The 22,293-nt window shown below is 42.2% G+C and overlaps 1 protein-coding gene across 5 annotated transcripts in view; it reads left to right on the forward strand.

Moving 5' to 3' along the window:
- Phf20 (PHD finger protein 20) overlaps positions 1-22,293 on the forward strand; it is a 97,441-nt gene that overhangs the window by 30,903 nt on the left and 44,245 nt on the right. For all 5 annotated transcript variants that reach the window (XM_048349113.1, XM_048349112.1, XM_048349114.1 and 2 more), the window contains 2 exons: positions 8,421-8,592; positions 10,130-10,214. In XM_048349113.1, the coding sequence (XP_048205070.1) occupies positions 8,421-8,592; positions 10,130-10,214 (257 nt within the window). The remainder of the gene's footprint in view (positions 1-8,420; positions 8,593-10,129; positions 10,215-22,293) is intronic.

Genomic DNA, 22,293 nt, shown 5'->3' on the forward strand with positions numbered 1-22,293 from the left:
TATGCTCAGCTATCATTTGATTTTTTTTTTCCCATGGGGCCTAAACTCAGGGCTTGGGCACTGTTTCTGAGCTCTCTTTGTTCAAGGCTAGCACTCTACTATTTGAGCCACATTACCACTTCCCATTTTCTGGTGGTTAATTGGAGATAAGAGTCTCATGGACTTTCCTGCCTAGGCTCACTTTGAACCTCGATCCTCAGATCTCAGCGTCCTGAATGGCTAGGATTACAGGTGTGAGCTACTGGTGCCCAGCTAAGGAAAGTAATTTTGAACTGATGATATGGCTTAACTGGCTCTTGCCTAGTAAGCATCAAGTATTGAGTTCAATCTTCAGTACTATCTAAGAAAAGAATAAGAATGTATTTTAAATCTAGTATGGTGCCTGCCTTTTTTACACCCAAATTTAACTGAAGCTCAAATTTTATGAAATAGTAGTTGTGGGGCTTGAACTCCACGCCTGGGCACTGTCCTGAGCTCTTTTTATTCAAAGCAAGTACTCTAACCCTTGAGCCACACAGCAACACTTCTATTTTTCTGGGAATTAATTGGAGATAAGTGTCTCAAGGACTTTGCTGCCCAGGCTTTGAATGGGGATTGTCAGATCTCAGCCTCCTGTGTGTAGCTAGGATTATAGGCATGAGCCACCAGCCCCGACCAGTATTTGACCTTAATATATGCATTACCCTCTGACCAACCTTCCTCTCCTTTCTTCTCTGTTCTCCTTTCTCTTTCCCCTCCTCCCCTCTCCCCCTCCTCCTCTCCTTTACCTTCCCCCTCCTCCTTCCTTTGCCCCCCTCCCTCTATCCTTTCCCCTCCCCTCTGCTCCTCTCTTTCTGCCCCCCTCTGATGGGGATTAAGCCCAGGGAGTGCATAATAGGCAAGTGCTCACCAAGCACACTGTGGAATATTGATAAGAATGCATGTTTCAAATTGGGTGTGGTGGTTCATGCTTGTAATCCCAGTACATAGAAGAGAAAGCAGGAGTCTTGTGAGTTCAGTGAAGCTACATAGCAAGTGCTGGGCTACATAATAAGAACTTGTCACACACACACAAAAATCTAATTTTAAAGTTACTTTTACTTGAGAGCAAACTTTAGTGTCCTTTCCTCTTGCTTCTCTGTAGAGAGGGGTTGTCCTGCCTGCTGTGCTTACTTACAGACTTGTGTAGATGAACTGGCTATAGTTTCTTAGTAAAGATGCTCAGAAGATAGAATGCAAGCTGTTTGTTCTGCGTGATGCCTCCCCACTTTCTTCTTGTCATCTGTCAGGAGTGCGCCATCTGTCCCAAGCAGTAAGCTGGCCTTTGCTGTTCTTGGTATGGACACAGTGAAAAAGCTCCTTCGGTGTATTGCTTTCCAGTCTTTTGGCACATTTCCATTACTGTGTTTCCATTGAAGTTGATCATAGTTTTCTTTGATTTCATCTACAAAGGATTAAAACATTTTGCATTTTGTAATGTCTTCACATTCTTTTCTGTTTTTCACTAGAATTATTTGTAAGATCATGTCTTGAGTATCTATCTAGCTAGGTCATACCTCTTCACTTCTTTTTTTTTTTTTTGCCAGTCCTGGGGCTTGGACTCAGGGCCTGAGCACTGTCCCTGGCTTCTTTTTGCTCAAGGCTAGCACTCTGCCACTTGAGCCACAGCGCCACTTCTGGCTGTTTTCTGTATATGTGGTGCTGGGGAATTGAACCCAGGGCCTCATGTATACGAGGCAAGCACTCTTGCCCCTAGGCCATATCCCCAGCCCAACCTCTTCACTTCTTTTTTTTTTTTATTTTAAAAAAATTTTTTTTTATTATTAATTGAACATAAATTTTTTTTTACAAGGTGTTGTGCAAAGAGGGTGCAGTTACATAGTAGGGCAGTGTGTACATTTCTTGTGATATCTTACAACCTGTTTTTCCATCCCTTGTGTAGGTCAGGTAGACCCATATGCAATATACAATGTATCAAGCACATATACAGTGTTCACAGACTTGGTCTCTACTGTCTCTCCGTCTCCCTTTGTTAACAGTCATATATCAGGGAGATCATGCCCCTTTGTTTTCTGTGTTCTAGGCTTGTCTCACTCAACATTATTTGTTCGAGTTCTGACCATTTCCCTGCGAATAACAATATTTCACCATTCCTAATCGCTATGTAGTATTCCATTGTGTATAAGTACCATATTTTTTGGATCCATTCATCTGTGGAGGGGCATCTGGGTTGTTTCCAAATTTTGGCTATTGTCTTCACTTCTTATACCATTTCTTTCTCTCTCTCTCTCTTTTTTTTTTTTTTGCCAGTCCTGAGGCTTGAACTCAGGGCCTGGGCACTGACTCTGAGCTTCTTTTGTTGAAGGCTAGCACTCTACTACTTGAGCCACAGCACCTCATCAGCTTTTTTTTTTTTCTGTTTGTGTGGTACTGAGGAATCGAACCCAGGGCTTTGTGCATGGTAGGCAAGCACTCTACCACTAAGTCACATTACCAGTCCCTCTTAGACTATTTCTTTTAAAAGAGAAGTCTTTTCCTATCCATAAACATGTACTAAGTGTCTGTTGTGAGTTAGGCATTATACTGTGTACTGTGTAATAAAGAAGCATTTACAGGTCCCTCAAGAAGCTCAGAATGGAGCTGAGCCATTGTTTTTAAATTTTAGCATTGATTGCCAAGGGTTATTATTTATATTTTTCTGTCTTTGTTATTGGCTCACATTTAATGAATTATTTGTACTGTGTTAGGCACGAATCTAAAACCTTTGTATGTAATTGGTCTCACAATTATATGAACTAGGTACTTTTTCTTTTTGTTTTGATTTGGTGGAAGAGAAATAGGTTTATTTAAAGATGGCCCTGAAGATGGCAAGATGCCACTCTCCATCTGAGATCTCTTGTTTCAAGAAGGTTTAAGGCATAAAGAGCTTTCCTTTCCTTTTTAAAATTTTGTTGTTGTGATATTGGGACTCGAATTCCTTATGACACTTTGTGCATTGGCTGGTGCTCTACCAATTGAGCCATGCTTCCAGCCCCACAAAGACAATTGGGAGTACAGACAGTGGGCAGGAAGTCCACTCACTGGCTGGTTTTCATCATGCAGAGGTGTGTCTTCTTTCTCTTCTCTGGCAGGAACCTCAAAGTGAATAGGGTACTTTTATTCCCATTTGTATGAGAGGAAACATTCAGAGCATTCAGAACATTGTTGCCTAAAGTTGCCTAATACACATGTGCTTGGAATTGAACTTGGTGCTTTGTGCATGCTAAATTACTCTCTCAGTGAGCTATGCTTCCAGTCCCCTGGAGTGTGACTTCAATCCCATGTTGAGTCCTGTCCCTAGAATAGAGAATAAAGTGCTCAAATTCATTTTATCATGAGGAGATATTTACTCTGTATAAAGCTCATGTAAAAAAAAAACTCAGAGAAGTTTCACATGTGAGAATTCAGAAGTCTTTACAAGATTACTTTTGAAGCCACATCATTTTCTGCTAGATACTGGTGATAGAGGGTATGATTAGGATAAGGCATAGTGTGGTCTTTAGGAACTAACATTTAGTGGAGGTAGATAGATCACAAGAAATTGGTGTGCATAAATTATCCCTTATTTGGGCTTTGTCTTCAGGGATTTGGTGGAGGAAGATATAAAGTGTCATTGTTATCATGCCATATTAAGAGTTCTTACTGTCACTGTGGTTTATACTTGTTAATATTCACCTTGGTCACCTCTCTGGTTTCTACATTATGCAGTTACTTCTTTTCTTCCTTCCTGCACATTTTGGAAGGAAGTAACTCTGTGTGTCTACATGTAAAGAGCAGAAACTTTTGGTTGATTATTTTGAGAGGAGCATGTTCATAAATTATTCACACACATTTTTATTCTTCATTTGTTTATTCATATAATCTATTTATATCAGTATATTCATTTAATGTTTTGGGTTGTAATCCTATACCACTTATTTTATTGCAAATATTGTTCTATTGGCAGCTCTTTCAGTTAGTTCCTTGGTCCATTTGACATTTCCATCATCATTGTGGGTGTATTTAACACCTCTGGCTCTGAAATTTATTCCAGGTTCACCTTATATACATCTTTTCCTAGCCTCGAATCAACCATTTCTATAAGACTCAATTCTGTTTATTAGAAAATAGAATTAAAAAATTAAAATCTAGGTATTAAGCTAGGTCTGTGGTACACATCTCTAATCCTAGCACTCAATACCTGAGGCTGGGGAGAGGGGGAGAAATGAGGGAGGAGGTAACAAGTAGAACAAGAAATGTACTCACTGCCTTTCATATGAATTTGTAACCCTTCTGTATCAAACTTTGACAATAAAGGAAAAAAAAATTTAATCCCACTATACCAATCTCTTTAAAAAAAAAAAAAAAAAAGACCTGAGGCAGAGGTACCACAAGTTTGGGACCAGCTTGGGTTATATATCAGGACCCTGCTGAAAAAAAATCTGAATACTTGATGTATTCATATCTACTGGGGTGGGGGTTTGAGGAGTCACTCATTGCTTTTAGGACTTGGATTTTGTTCGTTTGTGGTTTTTTTTGTTTTTTGTTTTTTTTTGCTAGCCTTGGGGCTTGAACTCCGGACTTGAAAATTGTCCCTTAACTTTTTTGCTCAAGACTGGCGTTCTCCCACTTGAGTCACAGCTCCACTTCTAGCTTTTTGGTGGTTAGTTGGAGGTAAGAATCTCATGGACTTTACTGCCTAGGGTACTTTCAAACCATGATCCTTAGGACTTACCATCTTGAATAACTAGGATTACAGGTGTAAGCCACTGGTACCCAGTTATGATAACTTTTGCATATGCATACCCTTCCATGACCACTTAAATCAAGAACTAGATCATCTTGGATACCTCAGAGAAGTCCTTTTATTCTCTCATACTCAATGAACTCCCCCTCCCCTAGAAAGATGCTCTTCACTTAAAGTGAGCCTTAAAGCTAGGTGCTGGTGGCTCTCGCTTATAATCCTAGCTCTTCAGGAGGCTGAGATTTGTGGATCAAGGTTCAAAGCTAGTCTGGGCAGAAAAATCCCTGAGTCTCTTACCTCCAATTAACCACCAGAAAATTGGAAGTGGTGCTGTGGCTCAAGTGGTAGAGAGCTAGCCTTGAGCTGAAGAGCTCAGGGACACAGCCCCAGGCCCAGACAGAGTTCAAGCCCCAGGACTGGCAAGACATAAACAAACAAAGTGAGCCCTAGCAGCCTGTTGAGTTTTTTTTTTTTTTTTTCTGGATATGATCAGAGTCCTGGGTACAGGAGTGGAGAATGTGGAAAAACTAGGGTTTTGACGCAGTTGTGATGGAAGGAGAGGCGGGCCAGGTAGTTGAGCATATATTTAAGTTAAAGTTTTAGATTTTCAGGATGAGAGTGGGTGTACTAGAAGAAACAGATCTTTACAAATACTTAGGCCTTGAGCTGGGCACTGGCTGCTCACTCCTGTAATCCTAGATACTCAGGATGCTTAGATCTGAGGATTAAGATTTGAATCCAGTTTGCTTGCGTAGGAAAGTCAATGAGACTGTTATTTCCAGTTAATTACCAATAAGAAAAAAAGAAAAAGAAAAAGATCTGGAGGAGCTGTGGCTTACGTGGTAGAGTGCTAGCCTTGAGGGCTTGATAGAACATGGTGTATCCTTGAGAATTCAGAGGAAATAGAGTAGGAATGGTGGGAGCTACAACTAGAAGGGGGGAGGTTTAAAGCAGGAGAGAAATTCAGATCTCTGTTAGGAATCAATAAGTGGTTCTGTTCCCTCAGACACCAAGGATTTTCTGAGGAGCACCACAGTCTCAGGCTTCTGCTTCTTATTCTACTCAGGGTTCTTGGAGAGAGATGACTGAGGTAAGAGAGCAGGAAATGAATTTAAATCCTGAGTTAGATGTGTCAGATGTTAACTAATGGAAGTAGTGAAAGGGTAAGGAAAGAGTTAAGGCATGCCAAACAGTACAGCTTTCCTGCAGCCTAATAGTCAACCCTTTGTCTTTCACTAAATATATCTTCCATTATCATCCCCTCTCTAGGCTGGTGATGGCTTAGATTGTTACTTTTGTGAGTAGAAATCTTTGGCTTCTAGTTTGTGCCCCAAACCAGAAATAGAGGCATGCTCTAATTCCTAAAGCAAAATGAGTAGTGTATGTTTGCAGAAAGTCTGTTTATATAAGGAGGAATCTGGAAGCAGCCTGAATGCCTTAAGCCAACCCTGGGTGAAAGTTAAGACAATTCTATGCTAGCTACTAGGCAGACTTTTAGGTAGCAAGACAGAAGACACCTCTATTGATAAGTGTCTCTACAAGGTTATTTACATGTGAAATCAAATTAAGAGCAAAAAGGCTCTGAGTTTGGAGCTTTAGCTTCTGATCTTGGTTTTTTGTTTTTGTGCTGGTCCTCTGGCTTTAACTCAGGGCCTGAGTACTCCCCACAGTCTTTTTTTGCACAAGGCTAGTGCTCTGCCACTTGAGCCACAGCACCACTTTCTGGCATTTTTAGTGGTTAATTGGAGATAAGAGTCTCGCAGCCTTTCCTGCCTCAAATGGCTTTGAACTTGTATCCTCAGATTTCAGTTTTCTGAGTAGCTAGGATTACAGGTGTGAGCCACTGGCATTCAGCTTTGACCTTTTTATTTTGTCAATATTTTTGTAACATTTATGGAAACTCAGCTGGGAAGTTCTGATAAAGATGTCCAGATAATGAAATATTCCTCATAGAGACCTGGAGATTACCAACTGTTTCCCAGTACCCCAGGCTATGGACTACAACCTTCATTTAAAGCCCACTTTTCTATCCATAAGGTTACAGCAGGACCCTCTTCACAGATGTGCTGTTTCTTTCTTCAATTTCTCAAACTTCCTGGTCCTCTTTCGTGTGTTCTTACCTCTATTTGCACTGATTATTCATGCCACATCCTTTTCTAGAAGTATTCCCAAGTTCACTGCTTTCTTGACCACCTGAAAAATGCCTACTCATTCTTCTGACTTGAGATCAAATGTGCCACTACCCCAAGCCACCTTTGGCCCTCTCTTCTGCCTTTTGATTATCTGTATCCTACTTCACCTTTAAGGAGTCTTCTGTAATTGCAGCTGTCATTCTTTGTTACAATTACTTGCACCTGTAGACACATGCTTACTCTTCTGAGGATACCATAATAAGTAAGACAGTAAATAAGACAGATACTTTTAGAGGTGCTTTGTCCCCTAGGAAGGCAGCATTTACACAAATAAGTAAACAAGCAAATGAAATGATTACAGATTGATCAGTTCTGGGCTGGGGATATGGCCTAGTGGCAAGAATGCTTGCCTCGTATACATGAGGCCCTGGGTTCAATTCCCCAGCACCACATATACAGAAAGTGGCCAGAAGTGGCGCTGTGGCTCAGGTGGCAGAGTGCTAGCCTTGAGCAAGAAGAAGCCAGGGACAGTGCTCAGGCCCTGAGTCCAAGGCCCAGGACTGCCCCCCCCCCCAAAAAAAAAAAAGAACTCAGATTGATCAGTTCTGTGAAGGGAGTAAGCAGCAAACTAACATGGATAGAAGGGAGATGAGTTCTCCTGTAACTTGACTACACCAATTAAGGATGTTGCTTGGAAAGAGTAGGCAGGGATATTGTTTGCAGGCAAAGGAAGCAGACTGGATGTGGGAATATGTGTAGTGTCTCAGAACTTGAAAAACTGTTTTATATCATGAATTCTATCTTCTCCTCCTCCCTCCCTCTCTTCTCTTCTTCTTCCTCCTCTTTTTCTTTTTATAAGGTCTTTCTGCTTCTTGTCTAGAACTCACTAGTAGCTGGCTTTGAACATGTGATTCTCCTGTCTCAGCCTCCCCAGAACTTAGATTTCCGGTGTATGTTAGGTATATATGTCAGGTGTATGTCACCATGCTCAGCTATATCACACATCTTAATAGATTTGGTTCTCTGCATTTCCAAATCCTAGCACAATTCCTGCCTTAGGGTACATGCTCAAAAAGTTGCTGAGGAATTTTGGTTTGGTGTTGTTCTTCCTCTAACTTCTGGCCATTTTCACCCAGTTCTGTTTGTTAGTAACTGTAACAAATACCTGGGAGCAACGGGTTAAAGGAAGAACGATTTTGGCTCATGGTTTCTGAGGTTTCTGTCCAAGGTTGGTTGGCTCCATTGCTTTTAGGCTCAGCTCAAGGCAGAAACATCATGGAGGAAGGGCATGGCAGAGGATAGCTGTGTACTTAATGGCAGCCAGGAAGCTGAGAGGTGACAGGAAGAGGTGGGAACAAGATGTATCTTTAGGATGAGATTTGAACTGTGGTCTTTTGCCCTCCATGATTTGTTATCTGGTCCAATTATATAGCATTTGTAAATGTTAGGACTTAAATACTTTGGGGGACATACTTCTATGGGAACAGATTTAGAAGGATGCTGTTTTGGGTGGGTGTTAAAGGAATTTCAATTTTTTTCTGGCTTAGGTATCCAGCTCACATAGAAGACATTGACTACGAAGAAGGAAAAGTACTCATCCATTTTAAGCGTTGGAACCATCGTTATGATGAGTGGTTCTGTTGGGACAGTCCTTATTTACGCCCTTTAGAGAAAATACAGCTGAGGAAAGAGGGCTTACAAGAAGAGGATGGATCTTCTGTGAGTAACAAAGCTGGGGGGCTATAATGAGCAGGTTCAGCTGTTGGGCAATTTGATGTTCTTTGTGAAAGTCAATAGCTGCTGCACAGTCCTTGTTTGGTCTGTAGTTGTAACTCTGAGATCTCTAGTAACAGGGACCTTTTTTTTCCCCCTGTCTCTGAGCTCTATTGCTCAAGGCTAGTGCTTTGAGCCACTTTGAGCCACAGCTCTACTTCCAATTTTCTGGTGCTTAATTGGAGATAAGAATCTCACAGACTTTCTTGCCCGAACCTTGATCCTCAGATCTCAGCCTCCTGAGTAGCTAGGATTATAGGCCACCAGCACCCAGCATACGTGGGGCTCTTGAAGAATCCCACTTTTCATTTGTTTCATGTGATTGACATTAATAGCTCATAAACTTAATTCCCCCGAGGCCGCATTGATGATTAATGAATGGGACATTACTTGTCTTTTATACCATCTTTTTTTTTTTTTGGCCTCTAGAACATTGCCTGGCACATAATATGTCTTCAGTAAATATTTGTTGAGAAAGCAAATGAATGAATATTTTAGACCCACTGTGTCTAGAATACTGTATGTACCCTAGAAACTCTAGATCATTTATTAAGCAACAAAACAATTTCATGCATGGGTTCTGTGCTACTTTCATATGCAAGGTTTCTTATAAGTCTTGCAAAATTTGGAATCAATTGGACTATATTTCTGCCTTTTAATTTTACTATTGTATCTAGAGCTTTTATTGACTGAAGTATGACATACAGAGGATTAGTTTTTCGTTTTTTAAGCAGACATTGAAACATCCATAGTTGTCTTTCCACTTCGGAACTGCTTCAACCTGGATTCTATTTTCTATTTTAACCTTCACCAGGGAACTTGATCTCTAGCTGGCCTTTGTGTTTTATTTTGTTCTTTCTTTTAACCTGGGCTTGTTCAATATTGTTCCTTCTTAATATTCAGTACTCATTCTACAAAATTTATCAATGCAAACTATTTGCTGATAAAATAGTGTAACGTATAAAAGGTGCTTCCCTTGGCAAAAGACCTATTGTAGAAATGTGTGTAGTGTTTTTTAATTAATTTGTTGTCAAAGTGATGTAAAGAGGAGTTATAGTTTCATATGTAAGGCACTCTGAGTACATTTCCTATCCAACTTGTTATGTATAGTGTTAAATAAAATTAATGCTACCTCCCTGAAGATGAAATAGCCTCATTCTTTCCATCTCCTAAATGGAATGTCTCCTTGGTGGCCCTGGGCTCTTATACTTGCTTTCAATGTATCTCCTAGATAGGGGAGAGTTATCCTCAGAATTGTGCTGTACCTGCACATATCTCCCTGGCTTGGAGGAGAGGTCTTGTGTCCTTGCCTTCTTTTAACTCCCTGTGCTGAACATCAGAATCTTATTCCTCCATTTCAGTAGTTCATTCCCTTCCCATTCTCTTATCCATCCTAGTCTCTTATGAATTCTGGTACAATGTACATTCTACGAAATTTAGGTGATAACAGGATCTTTATTTTAATTTTTTTTTTTTTTTTTAGGAATTTCAAATAAACGAACAGGTGCTTGCTTGTTGGTCTGATTGTCGATTTTACCGGGCCAAAGTCACTGCTGTTAACAAGGATGGTAAGGCATTTGAGTTGTTATTTTCAGTCTTGATATAGGGAAAGTATGTAATATGAGAATCTCATAGTATATTGCCATTGTTAGTTGCCTGTGAGTCCTCTTCAACTTACGTTATGAGTTAGAAAGAAATTATAAATGGACATCAGGGGTTTCTGCTCTGGTTTTATTCCTTAACACTGTACAAATAAAGGTGGGAGGGTTTAGTTCTTTGTCCCTTTCAGCCCTTGTGTTTTAAACTAGTCATAGTTTAGTTTAGTTGTCATTGTGCTGGGGAAGTGTGTGGATCTTTGCTGTCTAGGAGTTCATCATATAATTGGTAAAATAAATTCCTATGGTTCCTTTCACTTAATTTTGTATGATTGTATATTTAATGAACACCAACATATATTTTAACATATGATTGGATTGAGGGTAGAAATTCAGATGTTGGCAAACAGACACTGAGTTAATTGCCTTTGCCAGCATTTAGAACATGTGAGGAGACAGGACATGAAACTTAACTCAGAGAGCCTCATTTTTCTATTATCAGGGAAGGAGAAGGTACTGAGGCTAATATGCCTCAGAAGTCAAAATCTTGGCATTCAACTCTGGGTCCCAGTGATACCTTTTCTTAGCTTATTCTGTCAGGATGTTTGCAATGTGGCTATGAATGTTTAGGGCTCTCAGGCCTGTTCCTGCCGTTGAAAGAGGTGACTGTAAAGCCAGATTGGGGATTGAGGATGTAGTTCATTGGTAGAACACTTTCCTATCATGTATCTGGTCCTTTATTCCATACCGAGCACTGGTGGGGAAAACATTAAAAAGCCAGACTGATTTTTTTTTTTAATTCACTGAAATTCTTTACATATTTATTCAGTATGCTGCTAATTGCTTGGCAGTGGCCTGACCAGTGTTTTTCTTTCTTTCTTTTTTTTGCCTGTCTAGGGCTTGAACTCAAGGCCTGGGCACTGTCCCTGAGTTTTTTTTTTTTTTTTTTTTTTTTTTTTTGGCCAGTCCTGGGCCTTGAACTCAGGGCCTGAGCACTGTCCCTGGCTTCTTCCCGCTCAAGGCTAGCACTCTGCCACTTGAGCCACAGAGCCGCTTCTGGCCGTTTTCTGTATATGTGGTGCTGGGGAATCGAACCTAGGGCCTCGTGTATCCGAGGCAGGCACTCTTGCCACTAGGCTATATCCCCAGCCCCTGTCCCTGAGTTTTTTTGCTCAAGGCTATTGCACTACTACTTTGAGCCACAGCTCCACTTCCTGTTTTCGAATGATTAATTGAAGATAAGAAAGGGTCTCAGAGATTTTTCTACCCAGGCTGGCTTCAAACTATGATCCTCAGATCTCAGCTTCCTGAGTAGTTAGGATTACAGGGGTGAGCCACCAGCGCCCGGCTTCCCAAATTATTTTTATAAGCTTGTATTCAAACTGAATCCTGCTTTCCATATGAATTAAGTTAACCTAAAACAACTTTCTATTTATTTGTTTCTGTTTATCTATTTGTTTAGTGCCAGTACTGGGGCTTGAACTCGGTTTGGGTGCTGTTACTGAGTTTCTTTTGCTCAAGGCTAATGCTCTACCACTTGAGCCATAGCTCCACTTCCAGCTTTTTAGGTCGTTTAGTAGAGATATAAGTCTTTCAGACATTCTTGCCCAGGCTGTCTTTGAACCGCAATCCTTAGATCTCAGCCTCTCAAGTACAGGTGTGGGCCACGGGCCCCTTGCTAAACCAACTTAAAACATTTTATTTTATTGTCTTAAAGTAGATATACAAAGGAGTTACCATTCAACAAATCAGTTTACAAATGTAATGCATCTTGATTGATGTTGCGCCGTTCATTATTTTCCCTCTTCTGTCCCAAACAAACCCCTCTCCTCAATTTTCTTTCTTTTTTTGTTGGCTGTGTGGCTTGAACTTAGGGCCTGGGTCTTGTCCCTGAGCCTCTTTGTGCTCAAGGCTAGTGCTCTACCACTTGAGCCACAGTGCTACTTCTGGGTTTTTAGGTGGTTAATTGGTGATAAGAGTCTCACAGGGACTTTTCTGCCCAGGCTGGCTTTAAACTGTGATCCTCAGATTTCAGCCTCCTAAATAGCTAGGGTTACAGGCGTGAGCCACTGGCACTGGCTCAATTTTCTTAATTTCGCAGGATATGCATTGAATTTTATGATTGTATCCCCCCCCCAAAAAAAAAAAACCACAAACTTAATTTTGGACAAAGCTTGCATATTATTTCAAGTCTTTTTAGGAATAGACATAATTAGGTATCATGAAGAAATTAAAAGCATACTTTGTCTTTTCAGATTTTTTTTTTTTTTTTTTGCCAGTTCTGGGGCTTGGACTCAGGGCCTGGGCACTGTCCCTGGCGTCTTTTTGCTCAAGGCGCTTAGCACTCTACCTCTTAAGCCACAGTGCCACTTCTGGCTTTTTCTATATATGTGGTGCTGGGAATTGAACTGAGAGCTTCATGTATTCAAGGCAAGCAGTCTACCAGTAGGCCATATTCCCAGCCTTTAAATTCTTACTGTTTTTTTTGTTTTGTTTGTTTTTTGTTTTGTTTTGTTTTTTGGCCAGTCCTGGGCCTTGGACCCAGGGCCTGAGCACTGTCCCTGGCTTCTTTTTGCTCAAGGCTAGCACTCTGCCACTTGAGCCATAGCGCACCTTCTGGCCATTTTCTGTATATGTGGTGCTGGGGAATTGAACCCAGGGCCTCATGTATATGAGGCAGGCACTCTTGCCACTAGGCCATATCCCCAGCCCCCTTTAGATTCTTTCTAAGATAGTCTTTTAGTGACTTTTGAATACATATGATATGAAATACATATAAACTGTTTTTAGTTGAATGTTGCATAGTATGCAATTAAAAAAAAATTTTTTTTTACTGCTAGTACTGGGGCTTGAACTCAAGGCTACCAGCTCTTACCTTTTTCTGCTATGGCTAGAACTCTACCATTTGAGCCACACCTTCTCTTCTAACTTTTAGTGTTTAATTAGAGATAAGAGTCTCAAGGATTTGTCTGCCTGGCTACAAACTTCAGTTCTCAAATCTCAGCCTCCTTAGATAGGATTATAAGGAGTAGCTAGGGAGCCACTGGTATTCTTTTGTGTGTGTATGTGTGTGTGCTGGTGCTATGTCTTAAACTTAGGGCCTCTTACTCTTGCTCAGCTTTTTTTGTTCAAGGCTGATGCTTTACCACTTAAGCCACACCTCCACTTTTGGTTTTTTGCTTGTTAATTGGAAATGAGTGTTGAGGATTTTCTTTTTCCTGTTGGCTTCATTTTGATTCTCAGATGTTAGCCTCCTGAGTAGCTAGGTTTATAGATCTGAGCCACAGGTCCCTGGCTAATGTGTGTTCTTTATGTACATAAATATGCTCCTGAATAGTCTATAACTTGGGCTGTGAATGTGGCTTAGTGGTAGAGTGCTTGCTTAGCATGCATAAAGCCCTGGGTTTGATTCCTCAGTACCACCTAAACAGAAAAACCTGGAAGTGGAGCTGTAGCTCAAGTGGTAGAGCACTAACGTTGAGCAAAAGAAGCTCAATGACAGTGTTCAAGCCCTGAGTTCAAGCCCCAGGAATGGCAGGAAAAAAAGAAAAGAAAAAAGAAAAGGAAAAGTTTATAACTTGATTTATGCTGATGAATTATTCTCCCTCTAAATAATATCCTTAAAGGTCTGAGTCCTTGGGTAATGCTTGACCTTGAGCTCAAATGAAAGTGCTAGGTAGTGCAGGAGTCACTCTTTAGATAAAGGAGGTACCAGAGAGAAAGGAGCATTTCTAGTGATCTCCTAGAATCCCCTGGAGAACAGAAATGGAGTTTAGGAGTTTAGATGCAGGAAGTACAAAGGAGGGGAAGATTGAGGGGAGAAGGTTTGGTTGTCTTAGAAGCCCTCTCTTAGAAGGATAGAAGGTATTTTTGTTTTCATCTAGTATTTCAAGAGTCTATCACATTAACCTAAAACAACTTATCCCAGCTGCTTACATTGTAGAATGAGAGACCTGATATAAGGTAGAACGAGAAGTCAGTGTGGAAGTGGAGGTACCAGGAGATGGCAGGACAGAGACAATGTAAGAATACCTATCTATCTACAGGGTTTTGTTGGGGGTATGAGTCTTAAGGTTTTTTTTTTTTTTGGGGGGGCCAGTCCTGGGCTTTGGACTCAGGGCCTGAGCACTGTCCCTGGCTTCTTCCTGCTCAAGGCTAGCACTCTGCCACTTGAGCCACAGCTCCACTTCTGGCCGTTTTCTGTATATGTGGTGCTGGGGAATCGAACCTAGGGCCTCGTGTATCTGAGGCAGGCACTCTTGCCACTAGGCTATATCCCCAGCCCCGAGTCTTAAGGTTTTTGAAATTTTTATTTAAGTACCAAATGTCACTGAGGAAAGCTTTCATATTAGTTCAAGTCCACATTATTGGCTGTCGTTAACTAGGATTTTTACATAGTTTTTAAAACTAGGATAATTAAGCTAGGACCTGGGGTCTATAATCCTAGCACTAGGGAGGCTTAGGCAGGAAGATTGAGTTCTAGGCAAGCCTGACCTACACAGTAAGTTTACATCCAACCTAAGCTACATGGTGAAACCCTTCCTCAAAAACACATAAACTGGGCGCTGGTGGCTCACGCCTGTAATCCTAGCTACTCAGGAGGCTGAGATCTGAGGATCATGGTTCAAAGCCAGCCTGGACAAGAAAGTCGGTGAGACTCTTATCTCCAGTAAATCACTCAGAAAAAGCTGGAAGTGGCTCTGTGGCTCAAGTGGTAGAGGGTTGAACACAAAGAGATTCAGACAGCATCCAGCCCCTGAATTCAAGCCAGGACTGGACACACACACACACACACACACACACACACACACACACACACACTTTAAAAAAAAATCTCCCCCACTAGAGCCTTGAACAAAAATGAAAGAAAAACTTTTTTTGGGGCATGAGCCAAAATTAAAGGAGAGAGAGCCTTGAGGATATGGCTTGTTCTTAAGTGGTCATTCCCTATCATAATCTTTTGGCTCTGTATGGGTTGAATTACAGAGGATTTTAAATCATTGAAGGACATGAAGAATGAGTAGAGATTTCTATCAAAACCAGTTTTCCTAGGTCTGAAGTTCCATACTAAGCATACTAGTGGTGAGGCTCATTGGAAGAGGGATGAGAGAACACAGGGATGGGAGAATCCTCATTGGAGGTTAGTGGGACAGACTCTGGTACTGTTGCTATGGTGTGGATGGTGAAGGAAAGCCAACTTTGAGCACTCAGAGCTGTGGCTAGTTTAGAAAGGTGTTTCTTCTTTTGGAGGTGCTCAGAATGGAACCCAGGATCTCAAAAGGCTAATAAACAAGTGATCTATCATGAGCTCTGCCCCTCAGCCAAAGATCATGATTGTTAGGTGCTGTCTTTGTGTTAGTTTGATGATTGAGAGTTGGCAGGCAGTGTCGGGAAGAATTCTGGTAAGGTGCCCCCTTATTTCCTGTAAGTGGCACTTCTGTCTTGGTGGTACTAGGAGGAGGCTAGGTCAGTGAAGTGAATTCATCTGTGACTTGCTTTTCTTGCTACTCTTTACCTCCTTGGTGGTTTTACTGAGTCTCAGCTTTGACTGAGCAAGCTATAGTTGAAACTTCAGTTAGAGTTGGTAAGTACCAGCTGTTGGCATAGAGAATTTGGCACAATCGAATCAACTAAACAATAATTTAAGGGTTACCACTTGGGAAAGAGGGAGGGCAGTGCTCTATTATTTAGTTTTTTTCACCTGTAGAGGTTCTTTGGCATGGAAAGCAAGCCTCATTTGGTGTGAGGCAGTCACAGTTGGTAGGCAGCCTTGTTCTCTGACATGTTGATCTTGGGTCTTGCCTGGGGCTGTTCTGCTCTTTCTCTAACTTTGTTTTTTGAGATGGAGTCTTGTTAATGTTGCCCAGGTTTACCTTGAACTGCTAGACTCAAGTGGCCCTCCTGCCTTAGCTTCCGAGTAGCTTGGGACTAAGCAGCTTCCCTTTTCTCCAAGGGTGAAATCAGAGTGACATGTCCCTCAGTTGTGGACTACTCTGCTTGTAAGGCAGGTTGACTAACATTTACAACAGAATGGAGGATTCCTTCCTGTTGAACTGTGGTTCTCTCTTTTGCCTTTTTTTATTTGTGCCTGTAGTGAGGCACTCGGCCTGGGCACTGTCCCGGAGCTTTTTTGCTCAAGGCTAGCCTCAGCTCCACTTCTGGCTTTTTTGGTTGTTGAAAGTAAGAGTCTTATGGACTTTCCTTCTTGTGCTGGCAATTAGAGGTAAGAGTCTCGGGCTGGGAATATGGCCTAGTGGCAAGAGTGCTTGCCTCCTACACATGAAGCTCTCGGTTCGATTCCCCAGCACCACATATATGGAAAACGGCCAGAAGGGGCGCTGTGGCTCAGGTGGCAGAGTGCTAGCCTTGAGCGGGAAGAAGCCAGGGATGGTGCTCAGGCCCTGAGTCCAAGGCCCAGGACTGGCCAAAAAAAAAGTCTCATGGGCTTTCTTCTTGTACTGGCTTTGAGCCCTAGTTTTGAAGATCTCAGCCTCCTGAATAGCTAGAATTATAGGCGTGAGCCACCAGTGCTTGGCTTGAACTGTGATTGTTTAACTTGATTGAGTGAATAGATCTGGTGTCTCTTCCTAATAAAATGCTTATTTGGGGGTCATGTGGTTCCCCTTCTCTCAGTTCTGAACCAGTGCTTGCAGTTGTATAACGAGATGCCATGGAAATGGGCTTACTTCTGCAATTTGGCTGCAGTAGTTACTAGCTTTGGTTTCCTCATGTATCTAATCTGACATTTGAAATACAGGAAGGTTGGTACCTTGTGAACAGCTTTATACAAAGGAGAAAAAAGGCTTAAGCTCACACATGAGAGGAACGCACTTCACTGTTACTTTCCATTGAGGGGAGTGAGGGTTGGTGCTTCCCTTTTAAAGTAATTTGGATGATCATACTTAGAATCACTTATTGGTAGCTGGGTGCTGGTGGCTCATGCTTGTAATCCCAGCTTCTCAGAGGACTAGTATTTTGGGGACCATGGTTTGAAGACAGCCCAGGTAGGAAAGTCCTTGAGACTTATCTCCAGTTAACTACCAAAAAGCTGGAAAGGATACTGTGGTTCAAGTGGTAGAGCTCAGGGACAGTACCCAGGCCCTGAGTTGCGGCTCCAGGACAAGCACACATGCACAGCATGCACACACATACCACCCACAAATTATGTATTGATTCCATCTCTGTGTCTGTGCTATGTCATTTCCATGTCTTTCCCCAACCCCCCTTTTTGAGACAGTCTCAATATGTAGACTAGTCTTAGCTTTAAGCACAAGACTCTCCTGCTTCAGGTTCCTGAGTGCTGGGATTATGGTCTAATTTTCAGTCTTTTTTTTTTTTTTTGGTCAGTCATGGGACCTGAACTCTGGGCCTGGGCACTGTTGAGCTACAGCGCCACTTCCAGTTTTCTGGTAGTTAATTGAAGATAAGAGTCTCATAGACTTTTCCTGTTTTTCCTGCCCTGGCTGGCTTTGAACAGCAGTCCTCAGATCTCAGCCTCCTGAGTAGGTAGGATTACAGGCATGAGCCATCAACTGCCCAGCTCAATTTTCAGTCTTATCTCACTTTTTCCTTACATAGCTGTGAAAAGGTTATTACCATCAACCTCATCCTCATGAGAAACTAAGCTCATAGGAGAAATTTCTTGGTTACAATGAGCATAAATTATAGAGTTGAGATCTGAGTAGAAGTCTGGGGACTCCAGAGTTCCTGACTTGCATTTCCCAGGCTGCCTCTCTGGAGTACCACAGCAGGATTTTCCTCTAAAAGGGTAGGAGTTAATCCATTATGTCCAGCTATTCACTGATTGGATGTAGGTATTGTCCTTTCTAGAGATGAGAGGTGTCTTGGGAACCATGATTGGGAGATAGGCTCTGGTCCTAGATCCTGCACAGTGATTTTGGGCAGTTCATTGCCTTTCTTTCCAGACACATTTGAACAGCTAGAAATCAAAGAGGGAATTGGAATGGAAATTGTTAGCCACAGAAACTAAGCCTACTTTGTAAATTTGCTCAGAAGAAATGGATTAAAGGGACAAGAAGGGAGACTTGCAGTTACATGCCGATGTCTCTGTTTATCTTACTGTGGAAACTTCATAGTTGTGGTAGTTTTAAGAACAACAGAAATTTTCTCAATTCGGGCTGGGGATATGGCCTAGTGGCAAGAGTGCTTGCCTCATATACATGAGGCCCTGGGTTCGATTCCCCAGCACCACATATACAGAAAATGGCCAGAAGTGGCGCTGTGGCTCAAGTGGCAGAGTGCTAGCCTTGAGCAAAAAGAAGCCAGGGACAGTGCTCAGGCCCTGAGTCCAAGGCCCAGGACTGGCCAAAAAAAAAAAAAAGAAGAAATTTTCTCAATTCAAAGTCCTACTTTTCTTTGTCTTGACATTAGCCTGCTATATATCTTTAGTTCTGTTCTTGAACCTTTTTTGTTATTCCTTACTATTCTAAGATTGCCTGAGAACTCAACCCTCAGAGGGGCAGCATTGTTTCATTTGGCACAAATAAGGACAGAGACTTGCTGTGGGTGCTGGTGACTCATACTGTAATCCTAGGTACTTAAGCAGCTGAGATCTGAGGATCACAGTTCAAAGGCAGCCTGAGAAGAAAAGTGTGTGAGACTCTTTATCTCCAGAAAATCAGAAGTGGAGCTATGGCTCCAAGGAGTAGAATGCTAGCCTTGAGCAAAAAGAGCTCCGGGGCTGGGGATATAGCCTAGTGGCAAGAGTGCCTGCCTCGGATACACGAGGCCCTAGGTTCGATTCCCCAGCACCACATATACAGAAAACGGCCAGAAGCGGCGCTGTGGCTCAAGTGGCAGAGTGCTAGCCTTGAGCAAAAAAGAAGCCAGGGACAGGGCTCAGGCCCTGAGTCCAAGGCCCAGGACTGGCCAAAAAAAAAAAAAAAAAAAAAAAAAAGAGCTCCGGACATTGCCCAGGTCCTGCATTCAAGCCTCAGAACAAAAAAAGGACAGACTTTTTTTTTTTTTTGCCAGTCCTGGGACTTGAACTCAGGGCCTTGGCATTGTCCTGAGCTTCTTTTGTTCAAGGCTAGCACTCAACCACTTGAGCCACAGTCCTATGTCTGTTTTTTTCTGTTTATGTGGTACTGAAGAATCGAACCCAGGGCTTCATGCATGCTAGGCAAGCACTCTACCACTAAGCCACACTCCCAGCCCCTCCCTGAGCTTTTTTTACTCAAAGCTAGTGCTCTTCTACTTGAGCCACAGCCCCACTTCTGGCTTTTTTGGTAGTTTATTGGAGATAAGAGTCTCATGGACTTTCCTGCCCAGGCTGGCTTTGAACCATGATCCTCAGATCTCAACCTCTTGAGTAGCTAGGATATAGGCATGAGCCACTGGTGCCCAGTGTGTGTTTATTTATTTATTTATTTACACATGAAATCATGAAAGTAGGTTTTGGACCTTATGCTGGAAGTAGGCCTAGGCCATTGTTACCAGTTGTTCTTTCTGATTTATTCAAGCCTTAGTTAGGCTGCTGTTAGTGTGGTTAAGGGAGGAAGTTTCAAGATGATCCTCTGTAATCCTTTGGATGTAAAGGGTCAGGACTGGGAGATTGATATCTAAGATCAATGGCCCCTGAGCAACTTTGACATCGTTTTAGTCATTTCCAAGTGCTAGTTTAGTCTGGATCTGTGGTTTTGACTTACACTGTGGGGCTTGGGCAGTAGGCAATGTGAGGTGGTGGGAGAATGTCATTGGTGAGCAAGCAGGTTTGGATTCTAATACTAGCCTTTCATGCATGGCCTCTTTATAGAGCTAGTCAACAGGAGTAAACTTCAAAATTGACCTCAAATAGCTTATAGTATTAATTATTACTACTTAATATTGTCCTTTGGATATTGGAAATGTCTGTAAAAATGATAGTTTCTATTCTGAGGTAATTTAACTTCCTTTGTCGATAACATAGTTAAAAGCATAGCCCTCTGGAGATTTGTCAGCCTATATTGCAGGCAAGTATAGGAAGGAGCATGTCTGTGATCCCAGCACTGGAGACACAGAGGCTAGAAGGTCTTCAGTTCAAGGCCAACCTGAACGACACTGTGTGACCCTGTCTGAGCTGCCTCATATAGCGAATTATTTGTTTGCTTCCTTTATTGTAGCCTTCCATCTAGTTTCTGCTGTTTTCTGACATAACTATGTCCTGATACCTTGTTTACTAGTCACTTTCTATATTAGTGAAAGCCATGATAAATATGCACATTGTTTTGTAATACCCAGTTGTAAAGGTCAATGACCATTGGTAATTTTCCGTGACTGTGGTTCTCAAATTTGGGCTATATCAAAATCACTTGGAGGACTTCTGTGCCTCACTCCCAGAATTTCTGATTTAGAAGCTGAGGGGGTAGGAGCTGGGAATATGGTCTAGTGGCAAGAGTGCTTGCCTCCCATACATGAAGCCCTGGGTTCAATTCCCCAGCACCACATATACAGAAAACGGCCAGAAGTTGCGCTGTGGCTCAAGTGGCAGAGTGCTAGCCTTGAGCAAAAAGAAGCCAGGGACAGTGCTCAGGCCCTGCGTCCAAGCCTCAGGACTGGCAAAAAAAAAGAAAAGAAAGAAAGAAAGAAAAAGAAACTGAGGGGGTGGGGAGCTGGGATGTGGCTTAGTGCTTGAGTGCTTGCTTAGCATGCATGAAGCCCTGGGTTTGATTCCTCAACACCAACCACATAAACAGAAAAAATACACTGGGGGCTCATACTTGTGATCCTAGCTACTCAGGAGGCTGAGATCTGCGGATCACGGTTCAAAACCAGCCTGGTCAGAAAAGTCCCTGGGAGACTCTTAGCTCCAATAAACCACTCAGAAACTGGAAGTGGAACTGGAGCTCAGGTGCTAGCCTTGAGCAAAAGAAAGAAGCTCAAGACAATCCCCAGGCCCTAACTTCAAGCCCCAGGACTGGCAATACAAAAGAAAGAAAGAAACTGAGGTGGGGATGGTAAATTACATTTCTGACAGGTTTCCAGGAGTTTTTTTCTGCTGCTAGTGTGGACACTACATTTAGAGAAGCACTGCTTTGTTAATGAGCCAGGCATTGTGTGAGGAAGAAACTGATGTGAGTCATGGCCTCTGACTGTGAAGAGTTTTCTTCCTGTTGGGATTTTTATTTGGATATATACTTAGTGCTAAGTCTCTTTGTAGGGCAGCTGCCAAATGAGTTTTAGAAGTCAGAGTAGGAGGAATTTATAGTAGCTTGGACACTCTGGAACTGTTGTGGTCATTTGAGTTGGCCACCTAGGACCACTGAATTGCACAATCCAGATGGGACACCACTTTAATCAAGATGTGGAGCTGGATATGTTATAGGAAGTTTCAGTGGGTAGTGAGCAGTAGCAGGTGGTAATGAGTCACTTTAAATTGGTGGGTATTTGATACTTTTCCCCTCTCATATTGCTAGGGATAAAAACCAGGGCCTTGCACTAGGAAAATGTGCTACCATCGAGCTACGTCTTCAACCTCTAGTGTTGGTAAAGAGAAATAGGCTTGGATAATAATTGTGCTCAGGTTGCCTTGGACTTTGAGTACCTAGGCGCAAGCATTTGGGCTTTTTACTTAGAAGTGCCTAGTCATGGACAAGGCTGTATTTAGGATTGGAGGACAGATGGTTTAGGGAAAGAATGGAAAAGAAGGAAGTAAAAGCTGTATGTGGTAGTGTATACTTGTAGTCCAGCTATTTGGGAGCCTGAAGCAGAGGATTGCTTGAGTCCAGTCTGGAACATACACAGGGTCCCATTTCTTAGAGGAGGGGGTAGAGATAACTAAGAACTCAGCTTACTTGTTGCATTCTTCTACCTCCTATGCCTTTTTTTTTTTTTTTTGGTTGTGTGTGTGTGTGTGTGTATGTGCACATGTGTGTGTGCGTGCGTGCGCGCATATATGCATGCACACACTTAATGTACACTGGTACTGGGGCTTGAATTTAGGCACTTATGCTCTCAATTGGCTTTTTTGCTAAAAGCTGGTGATCTACCACTTGTGAGCCCTGCCTCCACTCCTGGCTTTCTCTTGCTGGATTGCCATATGAGTCTCAAACTT

This window comes from Perognathus longimembris, chromosome 6 (genome assembly GCF_023159225.1).
Source record: "Perognathus longimembris pacificus isolate PPM17 chromosome 6, ASM2315922v1, whole genome shotgun sequence".
NCBI classification, from domain to species: Eukaryota; Metazoa; Chordata; class Mammalia; order Rodentia; family Heteromyidae; genus Perognathus; species Perognathus longimembris.